The following is a 20,705-nucleotide window of genomic DNA, read 5'->3' as shown; positions in this document are numbered from 1 at the left end:
ATAACTTCCTATATCTATATAGAGCTCTCCGTTTAAACACATATCCTCTGTTTCATTTTGTAGCTCCTCTGCATGCACCCCATATAGAGTAGTAGCATCTTGATGCTCGTCTGGCACCACCGCAGCGGCTTCTGATTGAGCATCTTCTCTGATCTCCTCCATTGATGTCGTTGTGATTGGCACATGGTAGCCTTCATACGTCCTTGCACTACGAGGGGCTACCTCTATGACGTACCACCAGTTTGATGTAGACTTTGTAGGATGAAATATTACCTGCCAGAGCCACATAACTTACATGAGAGCTTTCAAGCACATAACTTGTAAAAGGGGGATGTTAACTATTTACATACTTACTTGTTCACAATGCTCGGGTAGTACGAAAGTGTCTCTTAGGTCAGTCCATTTCTTAGTAGAATCCACCTCAAGAAAACCAGACTCTCCTCTACGCACAGTAGCGTTGCGACCCTCCATGATTATCTTGAACCATTGCACGTCGAACAAGTCGACAAAAAATCCTCTGTAATCGATCCTCAAAATCTCTTGCAGCGTGCCGAAGTAAGTGAGTTCCGCACCACAGGATCTGCATCAGAGGAACGTCGTCGACTAGACTGTTCAAATTTTGCCATGATTCCACAATCTTGAGTAAAACGCTTTTTGTCGATTCGTTCCACCCTAAAATGTCGACCTTTACACCATGCTGCTGTGTATGACTTATACTACAACGAACAAAGATTATGAGTGGCCGTTCAAACGTTTATAAATAAAGTCACTTGCTAGTCGTACATTGCAAACTTACCTTGGTCGCGCAACCCCGAGAGTACTCCCACTCTTCTTCAGTCACTTCGTCACCGCATTGTTGTGCGCTTTTCAATTGGTTGTGCAACCATCTTAAGCTCATGAAGGTTGGTAGGCTCTCCAGAACCGCTGGATAGTGCATCGGTGGTCGTCTTCCCCGTCTCCACTCGATTCGTGCCCTTTGTCGCTCTTGCTTTGCATCCTCATATTGTGAAATCCACTTTTGCATCACTGGATTGTGAAGCATGCAAAATCGGTTGATTTTAGCCTCTAGATCTTCCGTCATCTTCTTCTCAACACCGAGATTGCACATGACAATCCCAGATATGCGCTCATCATCTATGGTTCGCCATAGCGTGTCCCGGGATTTATCAAATCCGTCTAGCCACTCTCCAATGTACACTAGGGACTCTGATACCAACCAACCTTCTGCCATGCTACCCTCCGGACGTGCCTTTTGACGCACATATCCCTTAAGCGTTTTCATGAAACGCTCTAAGAAGAACATCCATCTGGAATGAACTGTGCCAGCTATTTCCACCTCATCAACTATGTGAACAAGAAGATGCACCTGAATGGTTAGCATTGTAGTAGGAAAATGTTTCTCAAACATGCACACAAGCTCCGCAGCATTTAGTTTGGCGAATGGTATGGAGTCTACGTTGATCTCCTTTTGTGAGATCCATTGCACCAGCTTTGCAAGTTTGTAGATTGTGTTACGGATGTCGAGAGACAAACATCCCTCAATGGCAACCGGTAAAATAAACTGTAAAGTATGTGCAGCAATGATATTAAAGTCCACATTTTATGCAATGATATTAAAGTCCACTATGAACGTACCTGACACATTTTATGCCAATCGTGTGACTTCAAACCGGTAAGCTTTCCTTCTTTAGTAAAACACGTTCGGAGCGAGTGCATTACGCCAGTGGGGGTCCGCAAAGATCGAATGGTCTCTTTTACTTTGCGTTCTTGGGCTCCTGTGAAAATCCATGGTGCTTTAGGGAGTTTTATCGATCCATCAGACGCTGTTTGCGGCCAATATTGCTCCATACGATCCACATTTCTAAGGTCAACTCTGGCTCCCAAAGTATCTTTCTTGCCGGTCAAATGGTCCCATAGTAGATTACCCACATTCTTGAATATGTGCATTGGATCGAGCAAGTGATTGATCATGAGTCGGGGCCAGTATGGTAACTCGTACCATAGAGATAGTCTCTTCATCCCTGGAGGCAATCCGTCATCGCACATCTCCTTCTGCTCTAACCATGCTTGTGCAGACATCCTTGGTGGCTCTCTTCCCAAAAAGCCGTCGCGTAACACATGATTCTCTGGAAGATACGCTTGATGACCTTCGTAGATTTGCTTCTTCAGTGAGGGTGCCCTACGTGCATTCAGTCTAGGTCCACATGTGACACATGCTCTGTATCCGCTTGTTTGAAGCCCTGCATGTATACACATGATAATAGATCAACTATAGGAAAAAACAAGATTTACAGTGTCTGAGTGAGGAGTGTCAATAGATCACCTGAGCATTCTGTTAGCCCAGGATAGTCATGCATGGTCCACATTAGAATGCCTCTGATCAAAGCATTCCGTCGTCCTGTGTGTCGGCTCATATCCACCACCTCTATGCCAATCCACAATTGTTGTAGCTCTTCCAATAGTGGACGAAGATACACATCCATATTCCCCACTTTATATCGCCCTGGCACAATCAAGCTTAGCCATAGGTGCCCCTTCTTCGTAGTCAACCACGGGGGAATGTTGTAGTTGACGATGACAACGGGCTATACACTGTAAGATGTTTATCTTTGACCAAATGGATTTATGCCATCCATAGCTAGGCCTAAGCGCAAATTTCGAGCTTCCCTGGCAAAATCCGACCATGTTCCATCTATATGTTTCCACGCTACGCAATCTGCAGGAACTCGTAGCACACCATCCGAAGATTTATTCTCCTCATGCCATGATGCTAGGGCGGCCATGGACTTACATTCGAAGAAATGCTTGATGCGAGGAAGCAGAGGGAAATGTCGCAAAACCTTTTGTGGAATTTTTGTCCCGTGGAGATCTACTCGATATCTTTCGGAATCACATTTCGGACACTTCTCCATGTCTATGTATTCCCCTCTGAAAAGAATGCAGTCATTAGGACAAGCGTGGATAGAATTGTAATCCATCCCCAAGTTTCGCAAAATCTTTCTTGCTTCATCTCGGGAATCTGGCATCACATTGTCAGGTGGTAGTATGTGCTCTTTCAGCAATCTACACAACATAAAAATATGATACAGTCGTGTAAAAATCTATCAGATCATTATACATTTAGAGTTCTATTAAAGTAAACTAATTGTAATAGATCACCTGAAAAGCGCTGTGAGGCTAGTGTCACTCCATCCAAACTTTGCCTGCATGTTGAGAAGAACCAGGAGTGCTTTCAATCTAGACATACGTGCTCCATTATACAATGGCGTATCGGCTTCACTTTTCATATCATCATAGATAAGCCTTTCTGAATCCATGATCGTCTCGATCATTTCATCAATCTCGGGCTCAAACATTGCCTCGTTGGGAATGTGCTCTGCATGATCATCCCCCGAGCTGTCAGAGGCTACATCTTGTGGCCTCACATATGCTGCTTGACCAAAGCGCCTGCGAACACGTCTATTGGGTTGCAAGATTGCTGCTTGTTGGCCAGCGTCAGAGTCCGACGAGTTATAATTGGCAACAACTCGATCTATAATAGATGGATCGAACTCGCCAAATTCGCGAACGTGCTGCAAAGAAACACGTCTTGTCCGTCGCACAGCATGCTTGCATTGATTACAAGGACATAAGACCCTCGTTGAGAGATAGGTGTTTCGGTTGGACGGTCCCACATCCTCGTCGCTACTCATAATGAGGATAAAAAACTTATAACCTGGACAACAAATTTAATATTCTATTGGCATTCTTCGTCTTATCTCTCTCTCTCTCTCTCTCTCTCTCTCTCTCTCTCTCTCTCTCTCTCTCTCTCTCTCTTTACCTCACATTCTCTAGTCATGTCCAATCCCCGCACACCTCGGTCTAGAGGTGCACGGAGATCAGAACCACCGGGTTATAATCTCGTCTTTATTAGTCAATACCTATATTTGTGGGTACAAGAAATCTACACACCCACGTCTACATGATACTGCATGTAGTGGACAAAACCCCTTTGCCTCTTCTCTAGCTGTAGCACTTCACTTCATCTTAACATCTTTTCACAGTAGATCTTTTCACTGTTTGTCTAACTCTAAACCCTAAACTGTAAGTAATTCTTGCGTGGACTCGATCTAACGTAAATAAGCGTAAATCTAAATAAACGTAAATCTAACTAAAAATAAAGCTAAATCTAATTTAACGTAAGTCTAATGACTAGAGGTTGTCTAGATGGTCATTGTGTCGTGGATGTAGTGACTCTTGCCACCCTGAAGATCCACCTTCTTCCCTATCTTCTGAAGACATTTCACCAGTACTTTTGGATTGACGGAGCCCACCATGAGTGAAGGCAACAATACCCTATATTCCATTGAGGGCTTTCTTCACCCGCTTCATGCAGGCATCGCAGTCTATGGAGACCTAAATCTAATCTAATATAACGTAAATCTAAATCTAGCTTAAATAAACGTAAATCTAGTTAAAAATAAACCTAAATCTAATTTAATGTAAGTCTACATATAACCTAATCTTTAACGTCTTTTAAGATAGTTTCCTACAATGTTATAACTCTCTTCTTCTTGTGTGTGTGCGCGTGTGTGGATGTGTGTGCCAATAAAAAGAGATAAATGGTATAACCTTTCTATCACCCATGCCAAGTATGATAGATTGATTATGCCATTTCCCTCTTGAATAATAGGTCTTGCGTTCAACTCCTCATCGGCTAGATCTTTAGGTCTTTTAATTTTAATTAGTTTCCTACGACGTTAAATTAGTTTCTCTCTCTTTCTCTCTCAATGTGTGTGCGTTTTTTTGGATCGTATGCATGTTTTCTCTCTCTTTTCCTCTCTCAATGTGTGCGTTTTTTGTTTATGCATGTTCTCTCTCTCTTTTCCTCTCTCAATGCGTGCGTTTTTTGTTTATGCATGCTCTCTCTCTCTTTTTCTCTCTAAATGTGTGTGTGCATTCTTTGTTTATGTATGTGTGTGTGCGTTTTTGTTTTTGTTTGTACACTCTCTCTCTCTCTCTCTCTCAAAAACACTATGTGTGTGTGTGTATGTGTGTGTGTGAGAGAGAGAGAGAGGGAGAGAGAAAGAGGGGAAGGGAACATGAGAATGAGGAGAGGGAAGGAGCATACCTGGCTCTCCTTCCTCTCCTCGTGTGTGTGTGTGTGTGTGTGTGTGTGTGTGGAGAAGAAAAAGAGAGAGAGAGAGAGAGAGAGAGAGAGAGAGTGAGGGAGAGCGACGTTACCTGCTCCTTGCTTGAGGGCGCCGAAAAACTCAGATCTGAGATCTGAGTTTTTGGGCGCGCTCGGTTATTTTTTTACCCCAACCGGCGTCGCTATGAGCGTCGCAAATTTCTTTGTAAATTTGCGACGCTCATAGCGACGCCGGGAATTTTTTTTTTAACCGTCGCTGTGTGAGCGTCGCTAATATGAATAGCCTCTTGTAGTGTAAGTGTACGTTTAACAAGTGGCCATGTTAATTCTCTCTCTCTCTCTCTCTCTCTCTCTCTCTCTCTCTCTCTCTCTCTCTCTCTCTCTCTCTCTCTCTCTCCATAATTTCAAGCTTTGAGTACTAATGTTGTCCTCTTTTCTTGCATCCAAATAAATGGCCCACGAAATTGTGAATATTTTTCCAAGTGTAAAAAAATCTTATTGTTGATGCCTTTGAGGAAAGTTTTTTACCTACTGAATGGAGATGGAAATGGGCATGGGAAGTGATCGAGAAAAACTACACTATATGGGGGTCATATGTAGATGAAGAGTTAGACAAGATTTACATCAGGTTGCTTGATCTCTATTTCTTTCCCAATCTTAGGCTCATGCTCTTAAATCAAAATCTTGGGTTGATTCGGCATTACAAAATTTACTTGAGTTGGGTTCACAAAATAGATTTAAGAGAAGTGTGTAGAGCTTCAGCTCGGTATCTTGAAATAGCTCAACTAAGAGTTCTATGTAGATAATTTTGTGAGCCTTTTTGGCAATAATGTAAACAAAATATCTTTTTTGTTTGAAATATGTCTTTTTAGTGATGTGCTTTTTGTACTCTCTCTCTCTCTCTCTCTCTCTCTCTCTCTCTCTCTCTCTCTCTCTCTCTCTCTCTCTCTCTCTTTGTGTGTCTGTCTGTGTGTGCGCAAAAGGGGGAAGGAGAAGAGAAAGATGCAAAAAGGTTAAATGTAGTACAAGTAGTCTTAAGGGCCCAAAGATAGAGTGAGACAAAAACTTGCATTTGAACAATGGGTAAATAAGTATTCATAGGTTATTTGTGATAGTGTCGATCGTGTGTGTGTCATGGAGAGATGTATAAAGACACACACACACATACACACCAACAAAAACAGGTGTTATCGACGCTGCCCGTCGCTATGTGCGTCGCTATACGCATCGCTGTGAAACCAATCGCTATTAGCGACGCCGATAGCGACGGGCATAGCGACTGGCATAGCGACGCATATAGCAACGACCATAGCAGAAAAACTTTTTCTTGGGCAGAGGGCAGGTAGCCTGGCATGTGCCCAGTTAAAAGATGGACACAGCCACAGCCAGACTTCCTGCCCTCTGCCCAAGAAAGCGAGCAGCACCAAAATATCAACCATGCTCCCTCGCGCAGAAATTTTGGCAGAGTTCCCTTTGTTTTTACATAAACTTTTCAAAAAAAACCATATCATGTATACGCCTCCTACATGCTATCCATGTAGGATCTCACATGAGATTTAAGGCCAATGAAAGATAGCCGTACCAACTGAAAAGCATAGCCATAACTTAAAAGCATAACCATAACCATAACGAACCATAACCATAACCGGCTATAACCACTTTGATGAAAACCATAATCCAGATAACCATAAACATAAACAAAATTAACAATAACCATAAGCATAACCAGAAAGAGAAACAATAACTCTCTATACAATGACAATGACAATAATCATAACCATAAGGGAAACAATAATTGTCTGAACACTAATGGTTTGTACAAAAAAGAGACACAGAAGCGTATCTGTGTCTCACAAAGCATATAGATGAAATCTGGTCCACTAATGACTAGGCATCGCAACCTGCACATGGGACAACTCACAAAATTAGTATTGATATTACTTCACATATACTGACCTAATTAAATCAACTCACACATATTAACGTCTCACCTCAAGCGATCAGCGAGACTGTAAGGCCTCCCAGTCTACAGGCTCTCCTGAAGCTTCAAGATCATTCAGTACTTCATAGATACCTCTGCGATATCCATCTGACTCCTCCTCGCGTGATGGAGCTCGATGCATCGCAAGATTCTGCGTTTATACAAAAATCAAAGTAATAAGAATACATGATTCATCGCGTTTTAAAAAACGCCATAGTTAAGATTGGATTAGAAACTCACAAACTCATAGCGAAAGGTGTTGAAGCCTTCGCTGCCAAGATGAGATGTCCCCCTAGTCATCTGTCGTACCTGCGCGGCCTCACGCTGTTGTCTGAACCGCGTGGCCGCTGTCCGCTCATCCTCCCTGATCTGCAGCCACGTCTCGTGTGGGATGCCCGAAGGCTTCGGCGATCCGGTCCTGAAAGCCTTCCGAGCTGCATCTCGTCTATGTTTGATGGTGTCCCGTGCAACACCCTTGATCCACCGCGCCGAAACAACGGAAGAACCCGGAGTAGGCTGGTACTCTCTCAGGATGGTCTCCACTATGTAAGTGACTTTTTCCTTGTCTTGCTGATCCCAAGACGTCAGAATGCTGGTCGAAAATCACAACTCCACGAGCTGACGAATCCGCTGTCGCATCTCAGTCCCGACTCTTTCCATGTCAACAGAACCATCTCCCCGTACAATATAGATCTTGGAGGCACTAGGATCGTGTGCCCCCCAAAGGTGTTTGAGGTGTGCCAAGAGGTGTGTCAAGAGATGTGCCTGGGTAAGACGGGGGTCGTGAACGAGGAGGGGTCGAAGCATCTGTGGACCCAGGCTCCACACCAACCACCACCTCCACCTGACGATTGCCGAGATCGGCGAGTGCGCCTGTGCTACGGAGATGAGGACGTACCCGCCTCTGCCCCACCCCTAGGTGTCGAAGCAGCCGTGATGGAAGAAGGAGGTGTCGTACCCATAGGCGTCCTGAACCCCGTAGGCATCCCCCCCCAGGCGTCGGTCCCTCGGGTGTGAAGCCCGGAGGCGTAGTACCCGTGCCTCTGGCTACCCAGTACTGAGAAGCCTCTGCCATCTGAGCAGGCGTCATCCGTGTAACGAAGCCCATGAATGCATCTGCACTCATGGAAGCGGGATCTGGAATCTCGTCTGCCATACTAAAGTTCTGCACAAAGAAAGTAAAATAAAGTGTTAGAACACATTTGTTTAAATTAACTTTAAGCTTAATTTTAAATCAAATTCTTCACACAAACACTTACAGGCCTAGGCCTCGACGAGTGAGGCATCATCGATAAGATCTTGCACCGTATCATCGTCTATCTCTAATTGCAAACATAACTCTGTCCCAACTCGTTCTGGTAGATTGTCTTCACCCATTGCATCTTCATCTACAAGTGTCAATTCTGGCTCGTCTGCGTCATCCCTCGTATATCTGTCAGCTTCCCCTGTCATACCTTCGTCCATCTCATCTAATGTCACAGTAGTATGGACGTCGTCTGACTGACTTTCCTCCAGGAGATCTTGCCCTTCAAATACTTGTTTATTTCTTGGAGCAACCTGAACCACAAACCACCATTGTCGCTCTCGAGGGTCCGGTACAAAGACCACTTGCTCGCAATGTTCGGGGAGAGCAAATGTGTCGCTCGCATCTGTCCAAGACTTTGTAGAATCTATTTGCACAAGCTTGTTTCCATCTCTACGTACCGTTGCATTGCGACCAGAAGTAATCACCTTGAACCACTTCACATCCAACAAAAACATCTCAAACCGCCTGACGCTTACTTTCAAGATATCTGACACCAGACCATAGTAATCCAGGTTGCTAGTGCTCTCATTCATGTCTCTAGCACTGGCCCTGGTCTTTTACATGAAACTAACCATTATCCCACTGTCAAACGTGTTTCTTCTGCTGTCAATTTGTTGTGTTCTAAAATGCTTTCCATGCGACCACAGTGCCATGTATGTATGATACTTCCAGTCACATCCAATAGCCAGCTCTTCCTCTTCTAGAGATATGGGTTCTCCGATCTGTCGAGGTGCTCTCACTGTCTTGTCCAACCATGCCATTGTAGGGAATTCAGGTAGAGGAGCGAGATAGTCTGGCAAGGGTAAGCCTCTAGTCGTTCGACTTCGCCTGAAATCCTGTCGCTCTAGATTGCGTCTCTCTTTGTCTTCTTCGTACCTTTCAAGCCATTTTTGCATCGGCGCTAAATTTAGTATACAGAACTTCATGATCTTTTCTCTCATGGCCAGGTTCATTTTCTTCGGCACCCCTTGCCCTTGCGGCTCCTCTCTCACTAGTCTTGCATCCTCCTCATCGCTCCACAGTCGAGGCATTTCTGGGTCAGAAACGGATAGAAATTCAGTCATCAATACAAGAGACTCTTGCACCAGCCATCCTTCTGCCATGCTCCCCTCTGGACGCGCTTTTTGGCGAACAAAACCCTTAAGTGTTTTCATGAACCGCTCTAGAAGGAACATCCAACGGCTGTGGACTGTACCTGCCACTGCAACCTCATCTACTACATGGACGAGCAAGTGCATTTGGATAGTTAGGCAGCTCGTGGGTAGATACTTCTCAATCATGCAAACTGCCTCAATGGAGTTAGCCCTTGCGACTACAATAGATTCCTCCCGTATCTCCTTGGAAGAGATCCACCGCACTAGCTCTAAAATCTTGTATATGCAGGTCCGCACTTCCTCCGTTAAACACCCCTTGGTCGCAATTGGAAGAATGAATTGCAAGAACTTATGCCAGTCGTGCGATTTCAACCCTGATAGTTGATCGTCACGGGTGAATGCTGTCTTGAGACATCGCATATATCCTGTTGGTGTCCTAAACTCTGAAATCACCCTTTTCACTTGTCACTCTTTGTTTTTTAGCAATACCCATGGCGCTCTTGGAAGTTTTGTTTGACCAGCTACATTGGTGAAAGGCCACAGCTTTGGCATCTTTCCAACCGACTGCAAATCATCTCGTGAAGCTCGATTTTCCTTCATTCCCATGATTGTCTTCGAGAGGAGCTCTCCCAAATTCTTGAATATATGCATTGGATCCAGCAAATGGTTAATTAGTAGATCACCCCAGTACGGCAATGTATGGAGAATGGACAAACGTTTCATTCCTGGAACAAGTTGCCCCTCATGTTGCTCCCATCGGCGACGCCACTCTTGTACATGCATAGGACGACATTCGATGCGACCAAGCTGGTCTTTGCGCAAGTGATGGCCATCTGGAAGATAACAGTGGTGGCCTTGATAAATTGTCTTTCGAAGAGGGGTAGAATAGCGCACATCCAAAGACTGCCCGCAAATTGGACATGCATTGTATCCCGAAGTTGTTAGTCCTACATATATCAAAGCATGAATCAGACCAAGGCAAAGGGCTTGCGAATAGCGAGAATTTTGTAAATCAATAACCATTACCAGAAGCTTCTCCGTATCCTGGCCAATCATGCATAGTCCACATAAGAAGTCCATGGATCCTTGCATGATGTTGTCCTACTGGTTCAAACCATCTGCTATGTCAATCCCATGCCATAACTCCTGGAGCTCGTCAACTAGTGGAGCTAGATAAACATCCATGTTTTTTGCCTTGAACTTACCAGGCACAATCAAGCTTAAAATCAAATGACCCTTCTTGATAGCAAGCCACGACGGGAGGTTGTAATTGATAAGGCACACAGGCCAAGTGCTCCATGACGAGCTTCTCAAGCCAAATGGATTGACTCCATCCATTGCCATGCCCAAACGCAAATTGCGTGGTTCACTCTTAAAATGTGGCCAGGTATCTTCAATGTGTCTCCAAGCCTTCAAATCAGCGGGCGGCACCCTAAATGTTGCGTCAGTGGATCTATTCGTAGAATGCCACCGCATCAACTTTGCAATGGAACCACAACGAAACATGCTTTTTATCCTAGGAATAATAGGGAAATGCCGCAACACTTTAGCTGGCACTGTCTCGCCAACTGCATCTTGTTTGTAGCGCATTGCTCCGCACTTAGGACACGACAGACAATCTGCGAATTCATTGCGAAAAAGAATGCAATCATTTGGACATGCATGAATCTTGTTGTAGTCCAAGCCAACTGAGGTCAGAAGTTGCTTTACGTCTGGCCTAGAGGGGGGCATTTCATTGCCAGCCGGGAGAAGTTTCTCCCGCAATAACCTGTTTAAGCCACATTAAATTAAAAAGCTCTCCGAGCACATCACCGTTGAAATCGGAAAATCTCTTTTGTAAATTACGTACCTAAACAAAGCAGTGACGCTTGCATCTGACCACCCGTACACTGACTGAGGATTCAAAAATGCCAGACAAGTACGAAGCACAGATATTTTGGCGCCTTCATAGATTGGTTGACGTGCCAACTTCCTCAACATGTCTTCAAGAGATAGGCGCACGGCTTTTGGTGCTACTTCGTTCGCGTTCCCCTCGCTTGTCTGGAAGAAGGCATCCAGCATCTCCTCCATGCCATCGTCTTTTGTTTGTAAGCCCTTTTATGCTTCCATCCGTGGCTCTATATTGGTCGGACCTTCACGCATAATCTTTTCTCTCTCTCTCTCTCTCAGATGTAAGTGCTATGTCGCGGAAACCAATGCCCGTTCCGTAGGAGTCGTATCGTAGATTCTGTACGGTTTCTCTAGCAAACTCTGCGTACTTGTGCACATGCTCATTACATATCCTACGCTTGCGCAGGATTTGATACTTGCAGAGCGTGCACGAGCATGCAATCTTTTCCTCCATGTTAGTTGATGACGTTGCCATCTACAATGATTATGAATGTTGTTTTAATATATATATATATATATATATATACTCCTCACAATGTAAACTACCTCGCATTCTCTAGTCTTGCCCAATCTCCGTACACCTCGGTCCAGAGGTGTACGGAGATCAGGACCACCGGGTCAAAATCTCGTCTTTATTGGTCAAATCCTATATGGGTAGACACATACGTGCACTCCTAGGTGTACATGGCAATGCATGTAGCAGACAAAACCCCTTTGCCTCTTTTAGTTCCATAGTTTCTTCTCTGTCTACGAACCCACCTGCCTCCATTCCGAGGTAGCCTGTCAGAGAAAGCTTTCCAATGCCGCACTTGATGAAAGCACAAGCCATGGAAGTTCTCATCCCAATGAAAGTTTTCTACCTGATTGTAAATCGGACGGGGCCTCCATGTCCAAGCCAGAAGATAATGTGGAGATGGATGAGCAACTTGAGAAAGATTCAGAAGCCTTGCATGGTTCTTGCTCAAAAAAGCGATCTCGATCTCTCTTTCTCTCTCAATCTCACTCTCGCTATCTCTCTTTCTCTCTCTCTCTCTCTCGATCTCGCTCTCGCTATCTCTCTTTCTCTCTCTATTTCCTTATTTTTCTATCTCTCTATATGTCTCGCTCTTCACTTCCCTACCTCTCTCTCTCTCTCTCTCTCTCTCTCTCTCTCTCTCTCTATATATATATATATATATATATATATATATATATATATATATAACTCTCTTTCTCTATCTCTCTATTTCCTATCTCTCTCTCTCTCTCTCTCTACTTACCTCTCTCTCTCTCTCGCTCTCTACTTCCCTATCTCTCTACTGATCGAACGAGCGACTGAGCTAGGGAGATCTAGACGTCCACAACTGCGGAGGACTACACAACATCGATAGAGGCTGCATCAGAGGATCTAGCAAGGTCACTTTGGCTCGACATGCATAACGTCCGGTCAGACTACTGACCATGGAGGAGATTGATGAGATCCGCCAGCGACAGCTGCTGGATCTGTCGCCTGCTGGATCTCTTATGATCTACCTATCTCAGCTAGCTAGTTTAACCGTTTAGTCCATACCCAGCAATTTAGGATTTCATAATATTTTATTTTGTCATCTTCTTACTCTGACTTTGTATCAGATCCATCACATTGTAACTTTCTTGTCTCATGTCTCATAGGTCACTTTGGCCTTTCGAAGACATTAATATAACATTTCATTTCATTTCTCTCTTAACTTATTTTTCTTTAATTTTAATTTCCTAAGCATACATTAATTCTCTATCTCTCTCTCTCTCTCTTTGATTACCTACACACACACACACACACACATTTCTCTCTCTCTCTCTCTCTCTCTCTCTCTCTCTCTCTCTCCTACACACACACACACACACTTCTCTCTCTCTCTCTCTCTCTCTCTCTCTCTCTCTCTCTCTCTCTCTCTCTCTTTCCTACACACACACACCACACTCTCTCTCTCTCTCTCTCTCTCTCTCTCTCTCTCTCTCTCTCTCTTTCCTACACACACACACACACACGATGTAGAGAGAGAGAGAGAGAGGGGTTGGGGGGGGGGGGGGGGGGGGGGGGGGGGGGGGGCATAATACCTGCACAGCAGGTGGAGGCAAAGATTTGAGCAGAGCGCAGGCAAAAATGGCCCCTGCTGCTCGCGGGTTTCGCTTTTTTCTCCCTTTTTTTTTTGCGTCGCTATAGGCGTCGATATACACGTGGGAAGTAAAGCCTTTCCACACGTATATCGACGTACATTGAGACGTGTATATCGACGCGTATAGCGACGCCCGCTAATTTCGTCGATATACGCGCGTTGATATCTCCATGTTGTGTTGTAGTGACACACACATACATTTAACGGCAATAAGAGAGAGAGAGAGAGAGAGAGAGAGAGAGAGAGAGAGAGAGAGACCTCAATCTTTGGGGACGAGACTTGAATGTAAATACAAGAAAGGTTCAAAAAAATAAATAGACTTCAAAGCCATTTGTAAGACGATTCGAAATTTCCAACATGCAAAAAAACTACCCAAGTGAGAATATAACCACGGCTTTTGCAGAGTTAAAATAAGGGGTCACATAAACAATTTCAAGGTTTATCGAGGCTTTGGCGGGGGGGGGGGGGGGGGGGGGGGACAGTGCTGCGCTGAAACAAATCATCAAGTGCGCTTACCGTGAACACTAATACATAGTGTTGGAAAATATAAAATCCATAGCGAGCGAAGGCTACCCAAAAAAAAAATTTATTACATGAAAGGGTGAAAACAAATTTGAGGCGAGGGGGAGAATCGGAAAAAATAAAATAAAAGGCAAGAGACTACCAAACAGGTTTCACACTATTTTTTTAATATTGGCAATACCAAACAAAGGCTGATCAAGGTGAGGCCCGCCAACCTTATAAACATTCTCAGATTTCATAAAATCAAATAGCACTGGTTTATGATCAGAAAGTAAAATGGATGACTCACTCTTGTAGTTTATGAACCAATCATCCTACAACACATTTGCAGGCATATACAGCTTGCCTGGTCTGGCAGATCTGTAGCATGAACCTGCTCGTATATTACTCCAAGCTAAACCAGAATCTTCACATACATCAATCAACTTTAAGGTTTCAAGCATGGTAATCCCAATGATCTTTTTCATTACCAGAGATTATTTGTCCTTGGGAGTTGACTCTATCTACAATATGTTCAACCATATTGAAGTCTCATGCTAGAACAATGTTTCTACGAAGATGGATCAAATCTTGCCAGCAGAAAGCTTTATCTTTAATGAAGTTAGGAGCATACAAACTGGCCACAATGTAGTTATTGCGATCTAAGAAGGTCAGTACTACCCAGAATCCTTTTTTTTATTGCACTTCGGTCCCATTTGCAAGCAATCCCAATAGTAGAACCTCCTCTTCCTGCATTATGATTAGTGATAAACCATTAATAGCCAGAACCAAGCCTTTTGAGATTCTTATCAAGATCGTTACCTTTAACCTTAATTTCCTGTAGACATATGAAATCACGAAGCAATAAGAAATCATGTATCCACGTTTTGATTATTAGGGGTCTAGCCTAGGGTCTGTAAGGCCCTTACAATTGAAAGATATACCTGACAAATTAGAGAATTTCATATTTTACTGCTTTTTTGAGGTTTGTCCATAGACACAAAAGCTTTATTAGGGTCAGTAGAGTTTTCTAACTTTCTTTTAGCTTTTGGTACTTGCATGCTAGGTAGAGATTCCTCTTCATCTTGGGTCATTAAAATATCCATTGATGGACCTGGAGAGGAAGTCACTGCACCTTTGGTTTGTGCATCCTGAGCTTCCATTTCTTGTGTAAATTGCATGATATCTTCATTTACACCTTCCTGGTTATTCACCAGGGTGCTTTTAATACATTCACTCTCACTATCAGAGTCTGATAGGCCTCGAGCTTCCTCATTGGGGATCTCTGGGGGGGACCTGAGTGCCTTGTAGATTTAAGTTGGGGGCTGTAGTAGGAGCCTTATGTTGTGTGGTGTCAAATTTCAAATTGGCCTGGCCTGTGAAAGAGGTAAAAACCACTCAGGCAAAACATCAAAATAATTAGCATTAGAGACGTTTGGTCCTCCTTTCCTTCTCTAAAATTTAGGGGTATTCCTTCTGTTGACAGGCTGGAAAGATCTTTGCTTAATGGGCAGAATAAGTTGCGCATGAGCATCCAGGAATGTGCACAACGTCGGTGGATGTTTAAAAAGGCCTACACGGCAAACTCTTCTCAACCTGTGGTTAGCTCTCTTCGATCTGTTTGTCCAAAGAGCGAGGAGGCAGTGAGGATGGATGCTCCCCAACCACCTTATGATGTAATTATCATTGTCATCCCAGCACACGTAACAAGCCGTAGCAGCATGCAGCCATTAGCTGCTGCTCATTTCACTAATGAAGAGGTTCAGTACAGCCGCTACTCTCATCACCCTCACCTCATGCTGGCCAACGTCAGCTCATCGGGCTTCTCCTCAGCGGCGATGATGGACTGCTCGTCCACGACGTTCATATACATCCATCAGGTACCCCAATGTGTCGCTGAATCGCCCAACAAAAGCTCTGCACGGCCACTTATAAACCCCAAGCACTTGTTCCAGGTTTCCCTTGCATGCTTTGTCACCTCGCTCGATGGTATCTATCAAGGGGTGCCCAAGCAAGCCTTCATCTGCTTGTGCATCTCATCCATAGCATCATTCATTCACATGGTCCCAGCTACTTCAAGGAAACATAAGAATAATAATAATAACAATAATAAGAAGGCCAAGGGATCAATTGTTTCTCTATTTTGCACCCTCATCCCAATTCAAGTATCTGTTATGGCCATTCTCCTCTCTTTGTTCTTCCGTCCAATATCTTCCAGCTAGTGTACTTACCATGTCTTTGATCATGAAAGGGAGTCCGAGCGAGGAATATGCCTTTCTTCATGGCACATATCCTGTACATTTTCATCAATAGTTACTTGTCCAACAAACACACTTAACATTAAAGAGACCATGAGTATCTACTGAAAGTCGTAGCCCTTTGGATCGAATCTATAAGGTACTAAATGCCACAATCATCACAGCAAGTTGGGAGTGTCCACATGTTAAATGATTCCCACCTAATAAATTCCGATCTACAACATTGGAAGTGATCAGCAATGATTCCCACCTAATAAATTCCGATCTGTATTGACGGAATTCAGAGTTTTGTAACCCATTGTATTGACAGAATTCAGAGTTTGTAGCCAGTATGTCCGGCTATCATTTGTTTTATGAGACTAGACTATGAGTAGAGTTTTTTTTGGCATCATCATGTTAAATTACATAACATCTGGAATGGAGCTAGTGTACTTACCATGTCTTCGATCATGAAAGGGAGTCCGAGCGAGGAATATGCCTTTCTTCATGGCACATATCCTGTACATTTTCATCAATAGTTACTTGTCTAACAAACACACTTAACATTAAAGAGACCATGAGTAGCCCTTTGGATCGAATCTATAAGGTACTAAATGCCACAATCATCACAGCAAGTTGGGAGTGTCCACATGTTAAATCGCCCTCATCACTTAACAAACACATGCCTTTGTACGTCAATAGACTGCTCGTCCATGACATTTATATACATCCATCAGGTACCCCTATGTGTCGCTGAATCGCCCAGCAAAAGCTCTGCACGACCACTTATAAACCCCAAGCTCGGTTCATCTCATCCATAGCATCATTCATTCACATGGTCCTAGCCCAATCACAATGTGTGGAGAACAATAATAAGGCCAAGGGAACAATTGTTGCTCTATTCTGCACCCTCATCGCAATCCAGGTGTCTGTTGTGGCCATTCTTTCGTCTGTTTTCTCCCTCTTCCGGCTAGTATATTTCGATTAAAGAGCGTCCCAAATCTTTTTCCCTGCAAGAATGCCCGCCCTTCAGAACACACATCTTGTACATTTTCATCAATAGTTAGTCTTAGTGACGACAGGCATGAATTTAAAAGCAAGGGTGTGTGTGTGTGTGTGTGTGTGTGTGAGAGAGAGTGAGAGAGAGAGAGAGAGAGAGAGAGAGAGAGAGAGAGAGAGAGAGAGATAACTTCCTATGAAAACTGTGATAACTCTTACATGGATCGCTCGATTTTGAGCTTCTTTAGTGAAGAGCTAATTAAGTTCAGGTAATTAAAGCATGCCCTCCATATAACCATATGTTGTGTCATTCAAAGTGTTTTTGATGACGAGCGTGGTTTTGGAATCAAACAAAAAGACCGCACACACAAGTTGCATCCGAATGGGCAGCTGAGTCATAACAAAACATGCCTCTTGCTATTTTTAGAACATATACCTAGATGAATTCAGGATAATTCACCCTGAACAAAAAGTGGTGGTATAAGTCATCCGCTCCATCATGCATAGTATTGACTAAACACTTCGACATCTACACGAGCGTCGTCAGTGCCCAATAGGCAATAGTAAGGCAGACACAGCCATAATGAAGCCTAGCACTGCAAGCGGCATTAAATAGGAAAAATTAACACAAATGAGGTAGTTACTTTCAGAACACCCTAAAAACTGAAGATGAACCAGAAAAAGTACGTCTCCTCTATCATAGATCCTAATTTTACTTGGTGGGCATCGTAGATCCCATCTTGTGGCTTCGGTCTGTTGTATACTTATCACACACCTACCTCATTAAGGACTATGATGATTGTGGCACTTTAGATACATGTTTTGACACCTGCAAAACACGTATAAAGGGGTTTTCTATTGAATGGGTAATCTTTCCAGATCTGTTTGCTCGAGAAAACGAGAAAACACTACTACTGTCATGCCGTAATCTCTGGTACATTCTTGGCATTCTTGACTGAGCAATAGACATTCTTGGCAGGGATCCATGGTCCAAATTAGGCGAAGCAGCACGATTAAATCCCTGCTGTCAAACATGACAGCACCATGGGGGCCACAACCAGCATCGGGTTAAGAAAATAGAAAAGCTGCTTATTGATAACTACAACATATCATCCAATATCCAGGGGATTCTTATTACCAGACCAAGTGACTGATGCATACACAATTAATAGGCAGCAATCACCTGAAACATGTCAAGAGACAGAGGCTACACCACAGATCCAACTTATTCCCCCCTCTCAGTGAAAGGACAAGGTAAAGAGTGGATTCCTTCCAAATATTGTAATCCACAAGTGGTACGCCCATCCGCGGCCAGTTGCTTTCCTGCAAAGATCAAACATTGCTGGTCAGGGGGATACCTTCCTCATCCTAAATCAATTCGTCTTCCCATTATCAATTTTGTAAGAGGTCTCAGCCTCCAGGGTGATGGTATACCATCCTTCTCATGGATCTTAACGCTTACCATTTGTATCAGAAGTTTCACAAAGGTCTGCATGCCAACACGCAGACACAGCACAGCACAAGTTGAAGGGTGGACCCCTTTTGAATATGCAACCAGCAAGAATGCGGCCATCTTCCGGAGAGGATGAGGTGATGCTGGTCAGAAGGGATACCCTCCTTGTCGATGGTATCAGAAATTTTGAGTTTCAGAGTAGCGTTCTCACCAAGATATGGATGCCACCACGAATCCGAAGGACAAGGTGGAGGGTAGACTGCTTCTAAAGTACGAACATCTAGCCGGCACCCCTCAGTTCTTACAAAACTTCATCCCTTTTACCAATGGGGGTCAACTGTGTGCACGCAATCCAGTGTTCGGGAAAAATCATTTTTCCAGACATACAAAATTCCCTTTCTTGAATTTTCCAAGAGGAAATCTTTGAAAATTATGTTTATTTTTTGGGGGTTTTACAATAGTTTTCTCTATTTTGGGGCGGAATTTCTCCTTTTCCTCTTGCCTTCAATCGGCATTTTTGAAATTGGAAACGGCACGATATTAAGTTGAGACACATTTTTCTCGAACACTGAAGCAATCTATATCCAAGACTAAGATGCCTGGGTTCAAACCCTCACCACCTTGAGCTCAGAAGTCTACGAGTGCAGGACTAAGCCATCCGGCAAGTGCTCACACTGAAAGACTATACGTCCCCCACTTTTTAAACACCCCCCCCCCCCCCCCCCCCCCCCCCCCCGGGCCCACGAGACTAATTGACACCCTTTCCTCAATGGGGATCATTGTATCCAAGGTCATCCGATGGGCAAGGAGAGTAATTTAAGAATCTACGGAATCTTCTAAGCCTTAGAAAGACAAAAAGGTCACGGGGGTGGAGCGCTAGTGTTCGTACTCACCACCTCAAGCTTGTTGACCCAATGCCTTACTAATAAGCTATTCGTTGCGACTTGAAATGAGGTGCATAAATAAAATATATAAAGAAAACCTCAGATTTTGATGTTTTGCGGATCACAAAGGGATCACATTTGAATCACACAACATGTGTAGCTCACACGGCAATCACATTGTGATCATAGCAAAATCACACTGTGATCACATCATATGATGATCATGCTGTTAACACAACCGAGCACATCTACAAAAGACATTGTAGATGAGCGCAGACGGTGCCTTTTGATGGGGACCATTGATCCCCACTTAAGAGGTTCGTGTTAATTAGTTCTGAGGGCCCCCCGCCCCTCGGTACCCTCCGCCCTACTACCAATGTATGCGAGCTCCTACCCACATATCCGTCAAAGCCTTCCTCTACTAGCCCATCGTCTTTGCACGCAACCTTCCCATTTTTGTTTGTTGTCGAGAGAGTATCACCTCAGGTTCACTTCAAAAGAACACTTCTCAAAATGTGTACAGCATAGCCCATCGTCTTTGCACGCAACCTTTCCATTTCTGTTTGTTGTCGAGAGAGTATCACCTCAAATTCACATCAAAAGAACACTTCTCAAAATGTGTATCGCATACTTACTTCCACCCTGCCACACGCTTGCACGGCAAAAGTTACGCCAACGGATAAGTAGGACACCTACATTCCACGAAGACATGCATGGGAAACAAGGTTAGGACATATGTCTCTTGTTTCCCAAGCTATGGGTTCAATCCTCAAAGGTGGGAGGGGCGATGCTACTAATTGAGGCCCCTATCAGAGACATGCAAAGGACTAGAAATTACATGGATTGTATAGAGAAAAAGAATAATCAAGACTACAAATTGCCTACTTATGGGTGAGGGATCACCAGACGCACAACGAATATAGTTTTTCCAAGTCACATGCACACACATTAGGCATCATTCAAACTTATCTGCCATGTCATGGTCAGTAAACATTGGTCAACAGAATTGAAGAGCTTTTTGGTTCAACCCGTGAAGCAGGCACTCTCTCCTTAGATGCATAGATCTCCTCTTGTAACAAAGCGATAAAGAGATC

At 43.8% G+C, this 20,705-nt stretch overlaps 1 protein-coding gene across 1 annotated transcript; it reads right to left on the bottom strand.

The window, feature by feature from the left end:
- Window positions 1-16,835: 16,835 nt before the first annotated feature.
- Window positions 16,836-19,054, bottom strand: LOC147424758 (uncharacterized). The gene is made up of 3 exons (XM_086500668.1): window positions 18,737-19,054; window positions 18,458-18,597; window positions 16,836-17,285 (listed from the first exon to the last, which is right to left on the bottom strand). Exons 1-3 carry the CDS (start codon window positions 18,845-18,847, stop codon window positions 17,246-17,248), a joined length of 291 nt encoding a protein of 96 aa, XP_086356794.1. The 5' UTR covers window positions 18,848-19,054; the 3' UTR covers window positions 16,836-17,245.
- Between the last annotated feature and the right edge of the window lie 1,651 nt (window positions 19,055-20,705).

Source organism: Adiantum capillus-veneris, chromosome 25, assembly GCF_014529385.1.
Source record: "Adiantum capillus-veneris isolate H3 chromosome 25, ASM1452938v2, whole genome shotgun sequence".
NCBI lineage: Eukaryota > Viridiplantae > Streptophyta > Polypodiopsida > Polypodiales > Pteridaceae > Adiantum > Adiantum capillus-veneris.
The sequence above is the reverse complement of the archived record's forward strand: the minus strand, read 5'-3'. Positions and strand labels throughout refer to the sequence as shown.